This window comes from Lynx rufus, unplaced genomic scaffold (assembly GCF_022079265.1).
Source record: "Lynx rufus isolate CCGP_SWC_20201006 ecotype Redwood Valley unplaced genomic scaffold, mLynRuf1.p SCAF_10, whole genome shotgun sequence".
Classification (NCBI taxonomy): Eukaryota; Metazoa; Chordata; class Mammalia; order Carnivora; family Felidae; genus Lynx; species Lynx rufus.
Window position 1 is genome coordinate 82,804,124 of NW_025814824.1, and position 22,713 is coordinate 82,826,836.

Here is a 22,713-nt window from a genome sequence, read left to right on the forward strand (position 1 = left end):
AGACCTAGAGGAGCGCACTTCATTATCTGGATAGCCAGAGTAAAGAAATGCAGAGGATTACAAACGGACGAACGAAAAAGTAGCCGAGATTCCAAGCGTTAATTACCCGGCGTACAAGGATTCAAGTTAAATCTTTGTTACGACAAATATTAAACCCAGCTGTGTTTATGTAGCAGTTGTGAAAAAGGAGAAAAAAAGAAACCCGTGTACAATATCTGTGAGCTCTGCCAGTTAATTGAATCCGCTGGCAGCCCTTCCTCTACCACGAGCCAAACATCCTCAAAGATAAAATGTAGCTTTTAAACAGACCTGGGGAAACGGAATCAAGAAATTTCAACCAATAAAACACAACTCTTTACTGGTATAAAAGTAAAGTAAAATTCAGTAATGAAAGGAAGGAAGTCTTTTAAACATTTACTGCATTCCAAAGCTTGGAGTTGCGGTTTATTGCCGAGGTCTCTTCTGATGTCCCACAGTGCTCCTGCTCCAGCATCTTTAATGAAGTCCCATAAACCCCCATAAAATACTTGATTGTTGACAAATCGTACGCACACACTCAGGGCAAGGCCCACTGGGTCAGGATGCTCCTGCCCTCGCTGCATGAAATTTACAAGTCGTGGAGTGGACACCGTCAAGGAGAGTGGCCAACACAGAACAGAGTCCTACAGACAAGGACTTAAAAGCATGAGGGATGAACGGTGACAGGTAGACACCTGAAGACATACAAACCAGGAAGCCCAAAGCCCAAACATTCAAGTGTTTCAGATGAGGGGAAGAAAGATGATTTTCCTATCATAAACCTGGTGATAATATTATAGAAAATTTAGAAAAATAGAGGAGGAAAATGTTAACTCATAGCTTTACTATCTTTTTTTTTTTTAAATGTTTATTTATTTTTGAAGGGGAGAGAAACAGAGCATGAACAGGGGAGGAGCAGAGAGCGAGGGAGACAAGGAATCCGAAGCAGGCTCCAGGCTCCAAGCTGTCAGCAAGAGCCCAATGCGGGGCTCGAACTCACAAACCATGAGATCATGACCTGAGCCGAAGTCGGACGCTTAACCGACTGAGCCACCCAGGTGCCCCACAGCTTTACTATCTTAACACCCTACTGCTGGCAATTTGGGAGATCTTTTAAAAATCTTTTACTTCTGTGTATATGGCTATTTTTCTTCATTGTCTCATAGTAGATGTGTCATTTATTCTGCTTTTTTTTCACTAAGTTGCATCTTTAGCATTCCCTGTGTTGCCCACAGTCTTCATAACCATCATTTTTAATGACTTGTAGGGTGCACTCCACTGAATGGCAAACGGATACATTACCTTAATTACTCCTCCTAATTTTGGATATTAAGGTTGCTTCCACCTTTGGTTAACAAAACATCAACAATGCTATTTGGTTAGGTGGCTTTCTCCACTTAGAAGTATTTACCAGAAAAAAAATCTTAGAAGTCGAATTATTGAGTCAAAAAAAGAATACACATCTTAACGTCCTATTTAAATATATCATGATATAACAAAGCCTGTTATAAAAGAGCATCACTCAGGCTACAAAAAACATGGAGTGAAAAAAGGAAAAGAGTAAGCAGACAGTAAAGGCCTCCACATACATGTGCTTACACAAAAGCCTACAAATTTCAGGCCAAGGAATATTAAAAAAAGGGCCCTAACTGAGCCATGGGAAATCTTGTTCCCCAGTAATAAAATGTGGTACGTCCACATCACTGGAAGCCTGGAAGAATTTGAGTTCCCTTTTATCAAGCTTTTTAAAAGCTCTCCAAACTATGTACTGGCCAAGCAGCCTATACTTACTTAATGCTCTTGAAGGAACAAGAGATTTTATTTAAAATTTAGGAGAGAAACAGATGAAGAGTGTTTCGTTAAATGGCTGCAGAGGGAGGGGACATTATGTTTCTGTTCTCAGCATCCACATGGGCTTGAGATAAACATGAAGTCTATAAACAGGCGTGGAAATCAATAAGAGACGTACTATCTTTGCAACATTCCTCCTCTAAAATCCACAGCTGGGGAACAATACAATATTGTCAGTGAGAACGGCAAATCTGCAAGTCTCATGGAACCCAGCAAAATACAATAGCATTAACCTGGTCAATCTGTTTTTTCTTTTCTTTTTTTTTTTTTAAGGTAGAAAAAGATAACTGACGTAAAATTACAGAAGTTGAGACCAAACTATCTAGGTACCTACTAGAAAGCCAGAACCACCCTACCTCCCAAGTTACCCCTTTCCCCATGTTCATAAATCACATGAAAATCAAGAGTGATGTTCTGAAAGCAACTCGATATTGGAGCCTCCTTTTTTTTTTTTTTTAATTTTTTTTTAACGTTTATTTATTTTTGAGACAGAGAGAGACAGAGCATGAGTGGGGATGGGGTAGAGAGAGAGGGAGACACGGAATCTGAAACAGGCTCCAGGCTCTGAGCAGTCAGCACAGAGCCCGACGTGGAGCTTGAACTGATGGGCCATGAGATCATGACCTGAGTCGAAGTCGGACGCTTAACCGACCAAGCCACCCAGGCGCCCCATGGAGCCTCCTTTTTAAATTTATTTCCAAGTCCTCTCATTTTAAAAAATGAACATAAGTCATAACTGATGTATGATAGAATGCATAGAAAGTACAGCTGGAGGAGTTCTGACAAATGTATGGACCCGTGTAACCACCACCAAAATCAAGACACAGAATGCTTTCTTCACCCCAAAATGTGCCCTGGTACCCTTGTCAGTCACTCCTTGCCTTCTCCAACCCAGCCCAAGGCAACCACTGATCTGCTTTCATCCACCAAGGACTAGCTTTTGCTCTTCTAGAATTCTATATAAATAAAATCATATAGTATATTCTCTTACATCTGACTTCTTTTACTCAGTGTTAGGTATTTCAGATTCATCTATGTTGTCGGGCAGATCAGTTGTTTCTTTTTGTTGCTGAGTAGTATTCCATTTTATAAGTATATCACTGTTTATACAATCACCAGGTGAAGGACAGCTGGGTTGTTTCAGTTTTTGGCGATTATGAACAAAGCCGCTGAAAACATGTACACGCAGATATTTGTGTGCACATAAGTTTTAATTTTCTTGGGTGAATACTTAGGAATGAAATAGTTGGTCAAATAGTAAACATATGTTTAACATACACATTTATAAGAACTGTAGTCATTTTATTTGGGTTATACCAGTGGGTATATGGTGGTACACTCATTGTAATATTAACCTGCTCCTTCAAGGAGCATGTTTTTGCATATTCATTGGCCATTTGAAGATCTTTTACTGTTAAGTGTCAAGTTTAACTGGGCTGTCTCCTTATTACAGGGTTTAAGACTTCTTCATATAACCTGGATAAAAACCCATTTTCATATATAGGTAGGGAGAATATTTTCTCTCAGGCTATGGTTTGCCTCTTCATTTTTTCAATGGTGTCTTTTGAAGAGGGTAAGTTTTTACTTTTATTAGGTTTGATTGATTGCTTTTGCTTTTATGATGCGTGCCTTCTATGTCTACGAAATCTTTGCCTACCCCAAGCTCATGAAGATTTTCTCCTCTATTTTCTTCTGCTCATTTTATAGTTTTTGCTTCTATATTTACGTCCAGAATCCATTTTGAACTAGAATTTACGTGAGGTAAAAGTAGATTCATTTTGTTTCTGTGTGGATATCCAGTTGCTCGGGTAACATTTGTTGAAAAAAACCTAACATCTCTCTATTAAATTACTTTGGCATATTTGTTGGAGATCAGTTGGGCCTAATTCTGAAATATTTATTCTGTCCTATCGAACTATATATGTACACTTACTGTAATTTTATAGTAAGTCTCGAAAGTAGGCAATGTAAGTCCTACAACTTTGTTCTTTTTCAACATTGTTTTGGCTATTCTAGATCTTTCGCATATTCATATACATTTTAGAATTAGCTTGTCAAGTTTTTTTTTTTTTTTTAAGCCATCTGGAATTTGGGTTGGGAATATATTGAATCTATAGATCAATTCAGGGAAAATTAACATCTTTAAAATGTGGAGTCTTCCAATCGAAAATATGGAATATCTCTCCATTTGTTTAGGTCTTTTAGGTTTTTTTCTCAGAAATATTTTATAGCTTTTAGTATACAAATCTCACATGTTTTGTTAAATTTATTCCTAAATATTTTGTGTGCCATTTTAAATGGCACTTAAAATTTTTCACTTTTCAACTGCTTATCACCACTATATAGAAATATATTTAGCTCTTGTATACTGACCTTATCCTACGTGCTTGCTAAATTAATTTACAAGACTCCTTAGGATCTTCCATACACATGATCATATCTGAAAAAAAGACGATTTTACTTCATCCTTTTTTTCTTCCTTGTCTTAGCAAGCTGGTTAGAACCACTAGTACATTGCTGAACAGAAATGGGAAGAGCAGACATTCTTTTGGTTGTCATTCTGAGAGGAAAAACCATTCATTCTTTCATCAGTAAGATGTTAGCTGTAGGTTTTTCCAAGATGCTCTTGATCACAATGAGGAAGCCTCGTTTGTAAAGAGCTCTTAACATGAGAGGGGTTGAATTTTTCCTAAAATATGTGGTTCTATGAGGTATTAGCCTTTTTATAGATTGTATTCAATTCGTCAAAATTTTGTTAAAGATTTTTACATCTGTATTTATGAGGCATATTGGCCAGCACTTTTCTTTTCTTGTAGATTCTTCATGTGCTTTTCATGTCAGAGTAATGCTAACCTCCGAAAATAAGGTGGGAGCTGTTCCTTTCCCCTTTATCTTCTCAAAAAGGTTAGTGTAAGGTTGCTATTTATTCTTCCTTAAATGCGTGATAGAATTAACCAAACTATCTGGCACTGGAATTTTCTCTGTGGGAAAGTTTTAATTACAAATTCAAATTTATTTAATAGAAATAGTGCTACTTTTTCTGTTTTCTATTTCTTATTGAGTAACTTTCGGTAATTTGTGTATTCAAAGAATTTGATTATCTAATTTATCAAAATCATAGGCACAGAGTTCTTTATAAAACTCTCTTATTTCCTTTTTAAAAAATATCCTTTTGGGGCACCTGGGTGGCTCAGTCAGTTAAGCATCCAACTTAGGTTCAGGTCATGATCTCACGGTCTGTGGGGTCAAGCCCTGCATCAGGCTCTGTGCTGACAGCTCAGAGCCTGGAGCCTGCTTCGGATTCTGTGTCTCCCTCTCTCTCTGCCTCTCCCCCACTCATGCTTGCTCTCTCTCTCTCTCTCTCTCTCTCTCACAAAATGAATAAACGTTAAAAAAATTTTTTTTTAAATATCCTTTTTATTTTGCAATATTTTTATACTTCCAGAAAAGTTGCAAAGATACTACAGGGAGTACCTATACACTCCACGGTTTGTTTCCCTAGTAGATCTTATATTACGAGAGCACATTTGTCAAAACTAACACCAACACCGGCACATTATTAACTAAACTCTAAACCTCATTGTGATTTCACCAATTTTTCCAGTAGTGTTCTTTTTCTATCCCAGTATCCAATCCAGAATTCCACCTTGTATTTAGTTTGTCATTTCTCTTCAGTCCTCTCTGGTCTGTGACAGTTCCTCAGGCTTTCCTATGTTTTTTATGACCTTGACAGCTTTTCAAATTTTATTTTAGGGAAAGAGAGAGACACACATGAATGGGGGAGAGGGAAAGAGAGAGTGAAACTTAGGCGGGCTCCACACTCAAACCTACGACCCTGGGATCATGACCTGAGCCGAAACTAAGAGTCAGACACTCAACCGAGTCACCCAAGGTGCCCCTGGCCTTGACAGTTTTGAAAAGTACTAGTCAGGTATGTTATAAGATGTCCCTCAATTTTCGGTTAACTGAAGTTTTTTGTCATTATTTGGGTTTTTGGAAAGAATGCCTGAGAGGTCATGTATCCTTCTCATCATATCAAGGTTACATAATCTTCACACAACATCACTGGTGACATTAAACTTGATCACTTGAAGAAGTGCTTGACATCTGTCCATTCAAGTTACACTTTCTCCCTTTACAGACTCTGTTTCTTGGAAGTAAGTCCAGCCCCACTCAAGTGTATGTGTGTTGCAGGGGGTGGGGTGGGGTGGGGTGGGGACGATTAAGCTCCTTCTCCTGAGAGGACAGTATCTACAGATATTTGGAACTCTTCTATGAGCAACATTTGCCTCTCATCTCCCACCAACTCTCTATTGGCTGGTATTTGCATGGTTACCTTTCCCATGCTTTTCCTTTTCATCTGGCTGACTCTTTGAGATGAAATTCTTGTGGACAGCATCCCACTGGGTCCTGATGATTTATATAATTACTCTCCTTTAATTGGAATATTTAGACCATGTACATTTAATGCAATAATCAATATAGTGGGTCAATCTCTCATCTTGCTAACTTTTCTACTTGTTCCCTCTGTGTTTGGTTCTGTCATCCTTCCCCCTCCCTCTAAATGGTTTGGATCTTCAATATTGGCTTATTGCCTATACATCTTGTTTTCCCCCTTAGCGGCTCCTCTAAGGTTTACGGTATACATCTTTAACTGAAGAGGCTACCTTCAAACAATGTTATACCATTTTACATAGAATTTAAGAATCTGAAAACTGTATGCTTCCCTTTCTCCATCTACACACTGTCCTCTGTTGTTACCGCTGCCATACATTTCATTTCACTTCTACCCATGTTACAACACACAATACGTTAGTTTTTGTTTAATTTAAATACTCAAGTTATCATTTATAGAAATTAAAAATGAAGAAAGAAGTCTAGGGGCACTTAGGTGGCTCAGTTGGTTAAGCGTCTGACTTCGGCTCAGGTCGTGATCTCGCGGTCTGTGGGTTCGAGCCCCCGTGTCGGGCTCTGTGCTGACACCTCAGAGCCTGGAGCCTGCTTCGGATTCTGTGTCTCCCTCTCTCTTTTCACCGCCCCTGCTTGCATTCTGTCTCTCAAAAATGAATAAACGTCAAAAAAATTTTTTTTTGGATACAAAAAATGATGAAAGAAGTCTCTTATATTTACCCACATATTAACTATTTCTGGCACTCTTCCCTCCTTTATTGTTGAAGTTTCTTAATGGTTTCACTTTTCTTTTATCTGAAGAACTTCCTTTAGTATTTCTCGTAGTGTTTGCTGACAGTGATTTTTCTCTCACTTTTTTCATCTGAAAAGGTCTTAAATTTTGTCTTCAATTTTGCAGGATATTTTCATCCTGTTGAAGGATATAGATTTCTAGGTTGATAAAAATTTCCCTTCATTACTTTACAAATGTCATTCCATTACCTTCTGGCTTATGTGGTTTCTTATAAGAAGACTTCAGTCATTACTTCTTCCTTTTATGTAATGTGTCTTTTTTCTCCAGCTAATGTTAAGCCTTTGTTTTTATCACTGGTTCTGAGTAATTATCATTCTGGGCTCTGGTTTTGTGTGGATCTACTATGCTTGAGGTTCCTTGAGCTTCTTGGAACTCTGAATTTACAATGTTCATCAAAAGTAAAGAAAAATGCTATAATTTCTTTAAATATTTTTTCTTCTGTCTTTCCCCACCTTCCTCTCCTTCTAGGATGATAAGCATTTTAATCCTCTTGATATTGTGCTATGGGTCCTAGAGGGTCTATTAATCTTTTCCAGTGTTTTCCCTTCCTCTGCCTCACAGTGGGTAGTTTTTATTCCTATGTTTTTAAGTTCATTGATATTTTATGCTGTGGTGTCTAATATCCTCTTAATCCTATCAATGAAATTTTCACTCCAGGTATTCTGTTTTTCACCTCTACAAGTTCCTTTTCATTCTTTTTATGTTTTCTATTCTCTTCTCAAATAGTTCAGGTCTTCCTTTAAATTCACGAGCATATTGATTTATAATCCTTTACATCTCAAGACCTTTGTCTAATTCCACCATTTCTGAGCTTCTTTACTGATTTTTCTCTTTGTTATGGGCTACATTTCTTCTGATCTCAACACTTCTCATATATTTAAAATAGGTTGCCAGATACTGTGAATGTTACACTGTTGTGTATGGATTTTATTGGCTTTTTTTTCTTTAAAGTAATCTCTACACCCAACATAGAGTCTGAACTCACAAACCTGAGATCAAGAGTGGATGCTCCAGTGACTGAGTCAGCCAGGTGCCCCTACTGTCTTCTTTTAAAGAGAGTTGTAGTTTATTTTGAGGGGAAGTTAAATTCCTTGCATATGAGGTTGAACCTCTCAAGGCCTTTTCTTTTTAAAGAAATAGTTTCAAAACTTTTACTGAAGTTGAAATATACAACACACACATAACATTGGTGTTCAGCTTGATGAATGAATTCCTGCCCACGTAACTGGTACTCAGATTAAACAAGAGAGATTATGCTTCTCGAGGCTTGCTTTTAACCTCGGTTAGGGCCAGGCTAAAAGAATCCTTACCCTAGAGCGAACTTAGAGTCCTACCAAGGCATGGTCTCCGGCGGTCTCTAACGACTGTCCTCCTTGAACAGCAAGATCTTACTCTGGCTGGTCAGAGCTTGTGTGAGCGAGAGTCTGTATGAGCTCCACCCTACACAGGGGCAGGTCAGTCTTTAGCACATTAGTCAAGAGGACTTGAGTCAGATTTCTAGAGCTCTTGTGATGAGCGCCTTCTTCCAGTCCGGTACTCTGACCCACAAATTTAAACCATCTCGCCCTTAAGCTCAGCTTTCTGACCCCTCGACTCAGCAAAACTGGTGTGCTTTGCTGGGGACCCCCTCCTGGCACCATGGTCCAGAAATGCCTCAAGGCAAAAAGCCAGGGGAATGGCAGGCCTCACCTCACTTGCTTCCTTTCTCTCAGGAATCGAAGTCCTGCGTGGCCTGTTGTCTAATATGTGAAAACTACTGTTTTTTAAAATTGTCCAGAGTTGTAGTTGTTAATGGTGGGAAGATAAAGCCAGTTCCAATTATTCCATCATGGCTAGAAGCGTGACAGAGGCCTCCTTCAGTAAAATTTCCAGCACGGGTGCCACATTTTGCAAGATTTCATCTACCAAAATAACCCAATCCATGTGTCCCTTCTGCCCTTCTATCTATCTATTCAGTGGCTGCTGCATCTCTGGGAAACAAAGATGAATAAAACCTGACTCCTGCCTTTAAAGAAGTCACAATTCACAGGAAAAGCCAGAAGTATATACTCAATTATACTGTTGGGTGAGAAGTAGAATTACACAAGTATAATTACACAATTATACAAGGGGCTGTGAACACAAAGAGAAAGATATAGTGAAATGACCTGTAGAGGTGACGAAAGGTTTTATTTATTTATTTATTTACTTACTTACTTACTTACTTCTTTATTTATTTAAGTAGGCTCCACATCCCATGTGAGGCTTGAACTCACGACCCTGAGATTAAGAGCCACATGCTCTACCAACTGAGCCAGCCAAGTGCTCCAGGGAAGATTTTTATAGTTTTACATTTACAGTAAGTCTTGAAGATTGAGTAGGAGATTGGCGGGTGGGGCAGGACATTTGGGGCGGGGGGTGGGGGACTATATGCAAAGTTTGGAGTTATAAAATAACATGCAAGGTTTGCAGAACTAGTAACAGTTCCAATTATGCACGGAGTTTGGAGCTGGGAGGGGAGACAGCTAAAGCTATCAGAAAAACACCCAGGAGAGTCAGAATATGAAAGAGGACCCTGAATGCCATGCTCATCGTAAATATCCATAAATCATCATCCATAATCATCATCACTAACTACCATCTATCACACTCATAGGATGTATGTTTTACATATATTATATACATTACCTTCAATTCGCACAACAACCTATGAGGAAACTAAGGCTCAGAGAGTCTAAGTAATTTTGATCAAGATCACACGGTTAGTACGTGGAGAAGCCAGGATTGAAACACGCGTCTGTCTGATTTCAAAGCCAACAAAAGGAATTCGCCTCTAAGCTATAGGCACTGGGAGGTAATGGGTTTTTGTTTCGTTTTTTTTTTTGCTTGTTTGTTTCTGTTTTTTAATTATGTTCATTAATGGAGTAGTTTTAAGAGGGAAATACAGTTAAATTTATTTTTGGAAAGGCTGCTCTGGTGCAAGAGGAGGACAGGCTGGAGTCAGAGGAGCAAGTTCACAGGCTGGTGGCTAATGGTGTGGGGAGAAAACGAAGAGCCTAGATTAAGTGGTGGAGGGAGAACGGGAGAAGAGAATTTGACAAAACGGCTGAAGAAGCAGAATCTGTCAGATGCCACAAACAAGCACCTCCAACCAAAGGGGAAACTGTGAGGTCAGCTGTGGACATGGCGGTGCCCTGCAAGTCCCGGCTCTGTGCTGAAGGCAAGGGACACGAAGATGCACAGCATGTGGTTTCTTCTCTCGAGGATGTGACAGTTCACACAGCCTTATGGGAGCAAACCGATGCATTCCCCGGAAACACAAATGCCTTACGGACCACATTCCCTATCCATTATTTGGAGTCTTTCATGGCTCTGGAGCCCCATGCTGAACACTGTTGTAGAACGTTCTCAACCCTGCCACAGACCTCGTTTTTGTGTAGGCAGAGGACTTTTAGGGAACATAACTGTCCTCCAACTCTGGCTGCAATGATTAACAACAATTTTATGAAAAACAAATGCAGGTACCATTTATTGAACACTAACAATACGTGAGCACTGTTCTAAGCATTTGAGGAACATAACCATCTTGTTTATTTGCTACAGCAATCCTAACTACAGGGCTCACACTCCTCCTTCCAACACGGGAGCCTGAGCTCAGAGAGAAAAAAATAACTTGCCTACATTCCTTTGGTTCCCCGAGACCACTGCAACGATCATTTAAAAAGCATCCTGGAATGTGCCATCTTCAGGAAGCCTCTATTTCCATCTCCCAAATTTTGTCATCCCTGGGCCTTTCTGTGCCTGATTCCTATTTCCCTTGTGACCCCTATTATGCTACATCGTGATATATATATATATATATATATATATATATATATATATATATATATTAACATATCTGTTTCCCCTACTTTCCTCTTTGAAGGAAAGGACTAGATCTATTTCATCTTTGCTGTTTGATGCCCAGCACTGGGCCCGCACACGGCAGATGGGACCAGTCTACCCCACTGTTTCCTAGCTATCAGCCAGTCATTCTGGGCTGCCCCAGGCCCCTGGCCATTCTTAGCATCTGATACCTCAGGCTCACTTACAAAATTCACTCAGGAACTGACAGGTCCATACATATGGCACCCATGGATTAAGGGGAAAGCTTTTCCCTAGGAAGGAACCAGGGTGGAAGCCACATATTCTTTGGACCAGTGATTCAAACTATGGTCAGGAGGCCCTGAGATCCCAAGCCCATACCTTGTCCTGACACGAATAGGTAGCCTCATGGTGTCTGGTCCTTTCCTTTTTCCTGTTTCTGCCATCTGTTTGCCTCAGAAGGGGGCGGGGGGCAGGGTACAAGGAGAGGAGGCAGTGTGGGCTTTGGTGCCGTCCAATCTCAGCTCTGCCCCAGCCAGTCATATGACCTATAGCAGGGCATGTGCTCTCTGAGGCTCATCTGCCCTATGTAAAGGAGAGAACACCTACTCCACTGGGCTATAATGCTAACTGCATGCGATCCCTGAATGCAGACGGCCCCTAGAGAGGATGTGGGGCTTGGCAGCTCTCAGGAGAGACAGAGTTGGGTTCACTTCCTGGCTCCTCCTCTTTCTAGCTCTGGGCATGAAGCAGGAATAAGGAAAATGCCTTCCTCAGGGCAGTGTGAAGAGGAAATGAGGGGTCAGTACGAGCTCTTAGCACAGAGCTTAGCACATAGGAAGTCAATGAATGGTAGCCATTGTTTAATTAGACTACAAATGGAACATCTTTAAATTTTGTGGTTTTTTTAAGTTTTATTTGAGAGAGAGAGAGAGCACGCATGCACAAGAGCAGGGGAGTGGAGCAGAGTGGGCGCGGGAGGTGGGGAAGACAGACTCTTAAGCAGGCTCCACGCACAGCGCGGAGCTGGACACAGGGCTCAATCCTGTGACCCCGGAATCATGACCTGAGCCAAAATCAAGAGTCAGACGCTCAACTGACTGAGCCACCCAGGTGCCCCAGAATATCTTCATGCAGCACAAATGACTTCCCCAAATCTTACACTGAGTTAAGAGTAGAGGAGTTTGAAACCACGTTGCAAGTTGTTCATCAACAAACAGCAGCATCTCTTCCAGACAGCTAACCCCAAAGTGCCACGGGGACCTCCGGCAGGAACGGAGCTCCACTTCCCATGACACAAACCCAGCAGCACAGACCCGATCCCACGTCAGCACGTGGGGCCGGGAACATCTACCCCCTTCAGCCTGGAAGTCAGAATAACTTTATAGTTCCTCCAGCAGACAGAGCCATGGAGGTCACACCAGAAACGTCAAAACCCTATTTCCCAGTGAGCCCCAGTCCTCCTCGTTCCTGTGGACGATGGGGGAGATTGGGTCTGCTTCGCACAGCTGCCCATGAGGCAGCCTGAGTAGCAACGTTGAGACAGGTAGGTGGTCAGGTGTCGGCGTGGCAAATGTGGCAGCCGGTTGCTTTTGCTAAAGAGAGCCCACTACCTGTCCAGACGTTAGGTATTTGGGATTTATGGGACGGAGAGCCACATTCAGAGCACTGTCAGCAGATATCTTGCTACATGGGAAAATGGCTGCTTGATGATGGTCCAGGAAAGACATGCAGATCCGAAGTGTCCCATATCGCTCACACAGAAAGCCCTCCGGGGTTGCTCAGGGGAAGCTGTGCTGTCCTCGGGACGCGGCAATATGCCGGAGAGGGGACGGCAAGTCCCCGAGGCTCCCACACAAAGAGGAGCTGACTAGACGCTGGGATCACTACACAGCCCCCCAGATGCATGTTATGAGAGCAAAGCAACTAAACAAAATGAACCACCCTCCAACTTTCCTTCACTGAGACAAAGGTGGCAGACGCAGCAGAGAAACAAACTGTAGTTCTTAGGCCAGAGGAAAACCACGAAAGTCTCCCCTCCTTTCCGTTCTCGAAAGTCATGTTCATGTCCACTGCCCGAACTCACGGGAGTCAGACCTCAAGAGCTCATTACCCACCACATCATTTGGGAGGCTCTGGAGGTCATCAAAGGGAGTTTCCAGGGTGTTGGTGTCCACGTTGAGGATCACGACATCATCCAGGGCCATGTTTCTGACTTTCTGCAAATAAAAAAATTCCGAAAGAAAAAATAATTGAAGCACCATGAGGACACGGATATTTCCACTGGCCCTCTCCGGGGAAGCGGAATAAAGAAGAACAGTGACATTTGCCAAGGCTCACTTTGTGGCAGGCCCAATGCTAGGTGGGTCACATCTCTTAGGCCTTTTAACTGTCACAAAAACTCTGGGGGCTCTACAGTCCCCCCCAAGTCCCAGCAGGGGAAAGGGTTTCACAAGAATGAAGATGACTAAGTTAATATGCTCAGGTCACACGGTTAGGAAGAGAGATCTTTACACCTCAACTTTTTTTCTTATCTTTTCTTTTTTTAACACTTGGATCTATAGTCTAAAACTCTGGCTGCAGGAATTCTGATGTACAGCTAAGCCCAAATGACTGTCTTCAATCTGTCCCCACTCACTTACCAAAAGCCACTTGCCCATCTCTCTTTTGGATCTTACCATTCTTGGGATGGAATATGGTAGATGGACTGGTGTTACCATGTCAACATTTCCCTTAAACATGGAGTAGGGAGGTCACGCTTTCAGTTGGGTCCCATTTTCCACAGAAACCTAGCAAGTCAGTCAAGGCTCAGAGGCTCTGGCCATGAGCCATTACTCTACTGGCGCAGTAATGGAAAAGATAAGGGAGACGTGCTTATTAGGTGCGCATGTTTGTGCGGGGAAGAAGGGATGGGTAAAATATGGAGAAAGGAAAGGCCCACCCTCTGGGAGCAGCTCTCCATAGTCTGCAGAAGTACAAGATTATGTGTAGCTTGAGTTCTTAATTTTTAATCACACTATTCACCCACTGCTAGAATCCTCCTCCATTTCTCTCCCGCCTACCCACCGCTCCCAATCTCATTCAACCCTCTTCTCCTGTCCAATATCAAAGCTCATTCCTTTAGAGTCTAGAACTTCACAACTGTTGTCTTTATCTCACTTGGCCCCAGTTAATTAGGAAGACCTTATCATTTGTGGTCAAAACTGGAACGCTTGTTGGTGTGAAAGAGGGCATATTATGCTAGGGCAGAAGACATCCAACGGGACGTACAGTCACCTTACATATATAAGCGATCAATTTATTAGCTACTCTCTGAGGCACTGAATATATCCGTGCAGGTATGTACTGCCCAGGGACGTCCCACCAGCCACCTGGGGCTGAAATCAGCTAAGCCGTGTGTCTGGGTCAGGGGTGGTGGCCGTGGAAGAGAGGAGATAGACGCCTTTTCCTAATTCATCGAAGAGAACTGCACAGCCTAGTGATGGGCCTGGACCATCCCGATGGCTGCTAAACCCCAGTCTCTAGGTCATAGCCTGTACCTAAGTAAACGTTTTGAGATTCCTCCCAGCAGGAGGGTGGAGCTGAGCTGGTCAGAAGCCTCCTAGGGTTGAAAAATGGTCCCAGGTGGCAGAGTCCGGGAACCCTTCCACTTAACACACCTAAGAGCCTCAAACTCCTTTTGCTATTGGGTTTTCCACGCCACCAGGGGCTAGCCCGCAAGCCTTTCAATCCATTCGTCAACATTTCCTAAGTGCTCACTATGGGCTAAGAACCGCAGAGGAGAGACAAGATTCCCTGCCTACTTACAAGTTTATTCTCCCCTCCAAACATTAATTACAGAGTAAAACTTTTACAGAGTAAAAACTTGGCAGCAAACAGCCTTGATAATAATACAAATCACCAGGGTCTCATAAAGCACAACCCCCGTTTTTCAGATGAGAACGTTAAGACTCCTGGTGAACTGTCCGGGGCTCCACTGCCACCTCATTTTTCAGTCCAAAAAGTTTAAGACCTAGCAGTGTGCTGGCAGGAAGTTACAGAAATAGCCTCAACAACAATCTCTTTCACTCATATCACCCGTGGAGCTCACACACATTCTTTCATTGTCAACAACGTAGCTGGAGGCAAAGTATCACCATTCCCGTTTGCAGGAATGAGAAACTGAGGCTCAGAGAGGTGAAGTGGCTCGGATTATGTGGCTACAGTTTGGCTACCTCATCCGTAAAACTGGTCCAATGACTGTGACCACCGTCCTCTAACCCCTGCCCCCCGGGCTGCTGTGAGGGAGTAGAGGTAATACGTGCACGGTGCCAGGCACACAGGATTTATAAATAGTGGTTGTTATTATTACTTTCATAATTCACACATCTGCTACAGCAAGTCTGAAAGCCGTAGTGCCAATGGCCTAAGGGCAAAAACCGTCTGGCCCCTTCTTGGAGGCTAATGGGCTCTCACCTCAAAAGCTGAAACACCAGAAATAGAACTGGAGAAGAGGCCACAAGGAACCCCAAAACTCAGCAGGGAACTCCAGGCCTGGAGGACTGCGCTGAGGGCCACTGCACCCCAGAACTGCCTCTTCTGTCTCATCTGACCTTCTAAAATAGTCCCAAACAGAAGGGGGCAGGGGGCTTGGCCACTGGAGAGAAGCCTCGGGGGCTGAAAGGCCCAGCAAGAGGGATGTTGATTCTGGACCAGAATTGGGCGTTGTTTCTGTGTTCCCAGAGGGGCCCCAGCAGCACAGACCAGCCCTTGTGGGCTCTCCGCGGCCTGGGCTGGAACAGGCTTTTGATTTCTTCCCACTCCTGACTGGAGGGCCTGCCGGTTAAGCTGTGTGGAGTGTTTACTTTTTCAACAATGGCAGCAGGCTGAAGAAGAGGAAAAAACCTGGCCCTTTTTTCTGACTTAGCAGGCCAGGGTCCCCTTAGTAACCAAAATGCCCAAGCACCAGGCTCCAGGCAAGGAGCTGGGTCGGCACAGTTTCCTCTTACAGGACAAAGCTGCCCTCCTGGCAACAAGGCCTCTTCCAAAGAGGCTGGCGTAGACTCAAGGGCCTTCCTGAAGCTCAGTGTTCCCAAGGAAAGAATCGGAGGCCAGCTCAGCCGGATGGTGCCTTATCCCTGAAAGGCTCAAGGAAACAAGAGCAATGAAGAAAGGCCAAACCCTCCCTCGTCAACACACACACACACAAAACCAACCCCACAAAACCCTTCACACTGGGGTGGGGGTGGGAAGAGCTGGTGGAGGAGGAAGCTAGACCATTACTGGGAGCCAGCTCACTGAATCTCACTGAATCCCGACCACGCCAGGAGGCAGATACTACCATCTCCATGGTAGGGATGAGAAAATAAGGCTTGGAGACGTCAAATAAACTGCCCCAAATCACACGGCTGGTGAGTGGCAGAGCTGACGTTCGAACCCGCTCTGACGCGAAAGCCTCGCTATTTCTGAAGACGTCCCAAATCCAATCGCTCAGACCTCAGAACGAGTACCTGTAGGGCATGAAGCTATATGGATCCTCTCAGGGCCGAGCTTGCTCTTACACACAAAAAAACCACTTGCCTTTTGTATCATAAAAATCACATGGGCCTGTTCAAAAAAAAAGGGACAGACAAAAAATTTCAAAGAAGGAAAGTACAGTGACGCTCATCCCTCCATTTGGAGATCGTGTTTTGATGTCTCCTTCCATATCCTTTCACCTCAATCCCTACTTCAAAAACATAGTTAAAATAGTTCTTAATATTTCTTCCCGATTCTCTCTCATTACAATGTAGGAATGCTCCACTTCATTAAAAACTTTGTAAAGATCACCGCTAATTGCTACAAAATGTTCCACTTCGTGGAAACAAACTCGACCAAGCCCCTCCCGTTGGCCGTTACCGCCGGTTTTTAAATAATTTTTATATAGGATATTGTCATGAAATTTGTAGGCATAACGCCTTGGGCTTTAGGACAGGTTCCTAGAAGTGGAATTTCCTTTCCACTTCTTAAAAAGTGTCCCTCTCAAATTCGACTTTGAGGGAGATATCTTTACTTCCAATTATTTTAAAGTCATTTTATCCACAGCTTGTGTTTCCTACTCTAAGTGAAGAAAAATCAGCAAAGACACGAGCAGATGTCAAAATAGTCCTCCAAAAACCCTACCCAATTAAAACACTTACGAGTACCGCGGCACACCGAGACAGCTCTCCGGTAGCTTGTCCCACCAACACGTTCCCTCTCTTTTTAGTTACAACATATGCCAAAGCTCCTGCCAGCTGCAAACCCTCCCCCCACCAGACTCTATAGGCTTTTTCTCAGAATGAAAAAAAAAAAAAATACTGACATGCACACCGACTTTCCAAATGGCATTTCTTGCACAGAGAAACACACAAAAATGGCATCCTCCCATAAATATTGTTAATCAGAAATGTCTTTCTCTTTATGCTTTGTCACAGACAGACTCAGCCTGACCCCGGCCTTTCAGGACAGGGGAGGGGAACATCATAGTCGGGAGGTGGTGGGGGCAGCAGAGGGGTTGGGTTCTAACACACAGGCTTCACTTAAGGATTGCCCCCTACCTCCAGGGCTGCCTTAACGCAATTCACTCAACCTCCAAAATCCTCCAGGTTTTCATCTGTGAAATGGGGTTCAAGATAGTACCCCCTCACAGATCTGCTGGGAGGACTGGATAAGCGAACGTACGTGGAAGAGTCGGCAGGATTCCAGGGACACCCGAACAGGCATTCATCAAACAGTGGCTCTCCTGCCTGTCTGTTCCCTTTCCTTTGATGGTTCCTGAGAACTCAGCAAAGCCTGGCCAGCCTCACTGCAGAGGGCCCCGGCTGGCAGTAAGTTTGCCTTTCCCTGTGCTGCCCTGAGGTCATTCCTACAACCAGAATAAAATGCCAACCTAGAGTTATTTATAGAAGTATTCAATTCCTCCCCTAGTCCACGGGCTTCTTAGGGTAATAAGACAGAGAGCTCTACACTGGCAGCTCCTACTCCAGCACTTGGCCCACAGGAGGCAATTCCTGAACGAACGAATGAATGAATGAATGAATGAATGAACAAACGGGAGGCACCAGAGGCGAGAGGTGAACACAGGATCTGGAAGCCAGTCTGTGAGTTCCAACCCAGCTTTAACACTCACCAGCTGTACAAATGTGGGCATTTCACTCTCTCTGTGCCCCGTGTCATCCTCTATATACTGCAGGTGACAACAGTGCCTCCCTCATAAGAATGTGGTAAGGATTAAACGGGTTAACATTTTTTTTTTTTTTAACGTTTACTTATTTTTGAGACAGAGAGAGACAGAGCATGAACGGGGGAGGGGCAGAGAGAGAGGGAGACACAGAATCTGAAACAGGCTCCAGGCTCTGAGCTGTCAGCACAGAGCCCGACGCGGGGCTTGAACCCACGGACCACGAGATCGTGACCTGAGCCAAAGTCGGACGCTTAACCGACTGAGCCACCCAGGCGCCCCAACATTTTTAAAGTGGTACAGTGGCACCTGGCACACGAGAAGCTCAAGATAAGTGAGCTTTATTTTGTTAAATAAAAATGAACAATCACTTGGGGCACCTGGCTGGCCCAGCCGGAAGAGCACGTGACTCTTGATCTCAGGGTTGTGAGTTCAATCCCCATGTTGGGTATAGAGTTTACTTAAAAGTAAAATCTTTAAAACAACAACAACAACAACAATCTTTTGAGGGTGGTGGGAATATTCTATATCTTTACTGTGGTTTATTTTGTTAAATAAAAATGAACAATCACTTGGGGCACCTGGCTGGCCCAGCCGGAAGAGCATGTGACTCTTGATCTCAGGGTTGTGAGCTCAATCCCCATGTTGGGTATAGAGTTTACTTAAAAATAAAATCTTTAAAACAACAACAACAACAACAACAACAACAATCTTTTGAGGGTGGTGGGAATATTCTATATCTTTACTGTGGTGGTGGTGATTTCACAAATGTATGAAACTGTCAAAATTCATTAAATTGCATGCTTTAAATAGATGGTCTGCACATAAACTGTAACCCAATGAAGTTGATAAAAACATTAGTACTATGTCCAGAACAGAGAATAAAATCAGAAAAGACGGCAAAAAATTAATAATGCACGAATGGTGAATGAATGCCATCTGACAAGGTCATTTGTCCCTGCTACATTCAGATTTGCAGCTGAGTTTGGCTCCCTGTTCCTTCTTTTCTTTTGTCTAGCTCAGGAATTTTTTTTTTTTTAACTTTGCTTTTCCACTCATGACCTCTTAGGATAAACATAAAAATCCAATGCCTCTAGAGATTCTAGTATACTTCTCTACATTAAAGTGGAATCTATTTGAGAAACACTCTACCTTTGGTGTTTCCCCTGCAACCAAGACTTTATTGAGCCTCACTTTCTAAAACTGGTGGTCTGAAAACAACGGATTTCCTCCCCTAACATAGAAAGTAGTGACACTAGTTCAAACCACACCAATACCCCCCACAGATGGGGATGATCCTGCCTGTCCAAGGAAGGGATTGGACAACTAGTGACAAAAGTTAGGACCCAACAGAAGCCTGTAAGATGAAAAGCAAGGGTTTGCACTGGCAGTGTAATCCAGGGGATTCAAAGAGTGGTCAGGAGAATGCGATACTTCCCTGGCTGAGGAAGCTAGGAGCAGGATGTGGAGGAAAGCTGGTCCTAGACATTGAGGAGCAGGCTCCCTATCTAGGGTGGAGGTCGGCGAACCAGCATGCAGTGCATTTTTATTCTTGTCCTTCCAGTAGGACCATCGCCAGGGCAGAGCCGGGGCATATATGTCGCTGCCTCTCCAGTGCCCAGCGCGGTGCCTGACGCAGGGCAGATGCTCGTGAACCGGAGAGTAAACTAATACTGTGGCTGGACCCACTCTGCTGGGAGGCAGCCTGGAAGCAGATGTCAGTGTAAAGCCCAAATGGACAACGTAAGCCCAAAGTAAGCAAAATGGAATTTGCTCAGGGAAGTGAGAGGGGAATAAGAATAATGATGGCAATGACAATAATTATGTGAAATTATCATGATTAATTAGTGTAGAATTAACTCATAGTTGACACAGGAAGTAAGATAGGAGTTAACACGGTGGTTAAAACCGTGGGCTCCGGAATGAGACGGTCAGATTCAAGCCTTGTCTCTGTGACTGTGTAACCTCCAGCAAGCTCTTTACCTCTGAGTCTCAGTGTTCGTATCTTTAAGATGGGAATACTACCTACCGCACAGACGACCTGTGAGGGTTAAGTGATACAACGTGTGTAAAGAATTAACACAGCACCTGACTGCAGTGGGTGAGCAATACATGGGGGGTGGGGAGGAACAGAAGTGAGTTTCCATCCTTGCAATTTCAAAGTTATGCCAATAAAATAGATTAGAGCTGCAAGACTGTAAGAATTTAATTTTTTAAAGCATGTTTATATATTTATTTTTTGAGAGACAGCAAGAGAGAGCAAGCTGAGGAGGAGCAGAGACAGAGGGTGAGAGAAATCCCAAGCAGTCCCTGTGCTGTCAGCACAGAGCCCCACGTGGGGCTCAAGCTCACCAACTGTGAGATCATGACCTGCGCCGAGATCAAGAGTCGGACGCTCGGCCAACGGAGCCACCCAGGTGCCCCAAGACTGTAAGAATGTAAACTGATTTTCAGACCAAAGGCAGAAGCTAGTAAGATTTCAGTCTGATGATTTTGTGCTATTACAATTCAAACCACCACCAATCTAGTGTTCTTTTCCTGGCTTGGTCTCAGGGATATGAGCACATTCTCTGGAGCGTCTGCCTCAGTCTGAATTCCCAACTCTGCCAGTTACAGCTGTGCTACCGCATGCAAACCCCTTAAGCTCCCTGTGCCTCAGTTTACTCATCTGTTCAATGTGATTCAAACAGGACACCGGGAATAATGGTTACCTTTGGGTCAGAGGGAGAATGACTACAAGAGGACACAAGAGGAGCCTCTGGGGGACTGGTAACGTTGTTTCTCAATCTGGTGGTGGTCGCACGGGTGTACCTGCCTCGTAAACACAAATCTCGCTGTGCACTTCGGATGAGCGTGCTTTGCCCTATCCATTTCATATTTCAATAGTATGTAGACAAAAAGCAAATAACATGGACTTCACTGGATTGTTATGGTGATTAAACGAGTTAAAATACGTATAAGTACTTAGGATAATGTTTGGTATATAATAAACACTGGGTGTTTATTATTATTATGAAAAACAAAGTAACAGTAATTATTTTGATAAAAAGGATTCACTCTAGAATGTATTTCACTGTCAGAAAAATCTATCCGTAGGGGCGCCTGGGTGGCTCAGTAGGTTGAGCGTCTGACTCTGGATTTCAGCTCAGGTCATGATCTCCTGGCTCGTGGGATCAGGCCGTGCGTGGGGCTCTGCGCTGACAGCACGGAGCCTGCTTGGGATTCTCGCTCTCCCTCTCTCTCTACCCCTCCCCTACTCACACTTTCTCTCTCTCAAAATAAATAAACGTTTCTTAAAAAATTAAAAAAAGAAAATCTGTAAAAGTCGACACCTCCAGGGTACATGTTACTTCTTCAATCTGTCCTGTTGCTTCTCCAGTGAGGATCGAAGCAGCAACGTTATCTGCGTACCTTCCGAGAGACCCCCGTGGTCCTGTGACAGCTCGGTTTGGGGGAGCAGCAGGACCAAGTGGAAGAAGCAGGAGTCATGTGGACTGGGCTTTGGGTTTTATCTTCTTTAATTACTGCAAATGGGACCCAGGGCAGGGAATTTAAATCTCGTTGAACCTCAGGTTCTTCGTTTATAAAATGTGGTTATCACCACATACTTAGCGTTGTGAGAAGATTAAATAACCAGGAAAAAAAAAGAAAAGAAATATTTGTTTGGCAACAGCATGTCCATGTTCCCATCTGACCTGGGCACTGGCCTTGACCACTAATCCCTGCTGCAGTGACCTCTGAGGTCTGCAAGCCTAGTCGCCTCTCCCCAAGGCTGAGGCAGCACCTCTGAGACCAGCAACTAGAGCACCAAGCAAAGGGGACAGGTCCAGACAAGGTCCTTCCTGCAAGGACGTCTTGTTTCAAGATGACGCAGCATCTTCCCGGATCAGAACACAAAATGCTCTGCTTTGGCTCCAAGAAAGTCTAGTCTTTGTCCCTCCGGGAGGGAGGCAAACTGATATGGCTTCTGACACTATGTCTCCCTTAAGCCTGACTGCTCAGCCGCTGTTTTAATTTTGGAAGGTAGCGAATATGGCTCTTCCATCTTAATAGGGTGTTAATCCAAATGTTATACCACATGATCGATGCTGGGTTCGTGCAGTCCCCTCTTAGGCCAACCATGTGCCTGACGGGCCAAGCCACAGCTAGGCTGACAGAGGGCCGGCACGGGCCGGGGACTGGGGCACACGCTCTGCCTCCATCATCGTACGGGCTCTTACAACAACGACGTGAGAGCTGTTAGCCGGTGTGGTCCTCCCACGGCCCAAACCTTTCTGAGTACCATACAATGCAATGCTCATGACACCCCCGTGGAGAGAAGGAAATTGAGGCTCAGGGAGGAAAAATAGCTGGTCCAAAGTCGTAGGGCTTAGAGGCAGTGGTGTTACACACTGCAAGCAGCTGAACACCAACGCCCAGTTACCCAGTGCATCTTATTAATTGTTCTGCCACTGTTTCAACCAACAAGCATATTGAGCAACTGTAACTTAGCGGAAGTTTGTCAAGCACGTAGCAGAAGAATCAAGCCCTTCATAGCTCGAGGGTTGGCCCAGACTCCATTAAAATTCCCCAGGGAGAGGGTTTCCTGCAGAATATCATACCCATTTGATGGATGAAG

The 22,713-nt window shown here is 43.7% G+C and overlaps 1 protein-coding gene across 4 annotated transcripts in view; it reads right to left on the reverse strand.

The window, feature by feature from the left end:
* Positions 1–22,713, reverse strand: part of DENND1A (DENN domain containing 1A) — a 509,451-nt gene that overhangs the window by 164,673 nt on the left and 322,065 nt on the right. For all 4 annotated transcript variants that reach the window (XM_047069226.1, XM_047069240.1, XM_047069220.1 and 1 more), the window contains exon 12: positions 13,033–13,134. In XM_047069226.1, the coding sequence (XP_046925182.1) occupies positions 13,033–13,134 (102 nt within the window). The remainder of the gene's footprint in view (positions 1–13,032; positions 13,135–22,713) is intronic.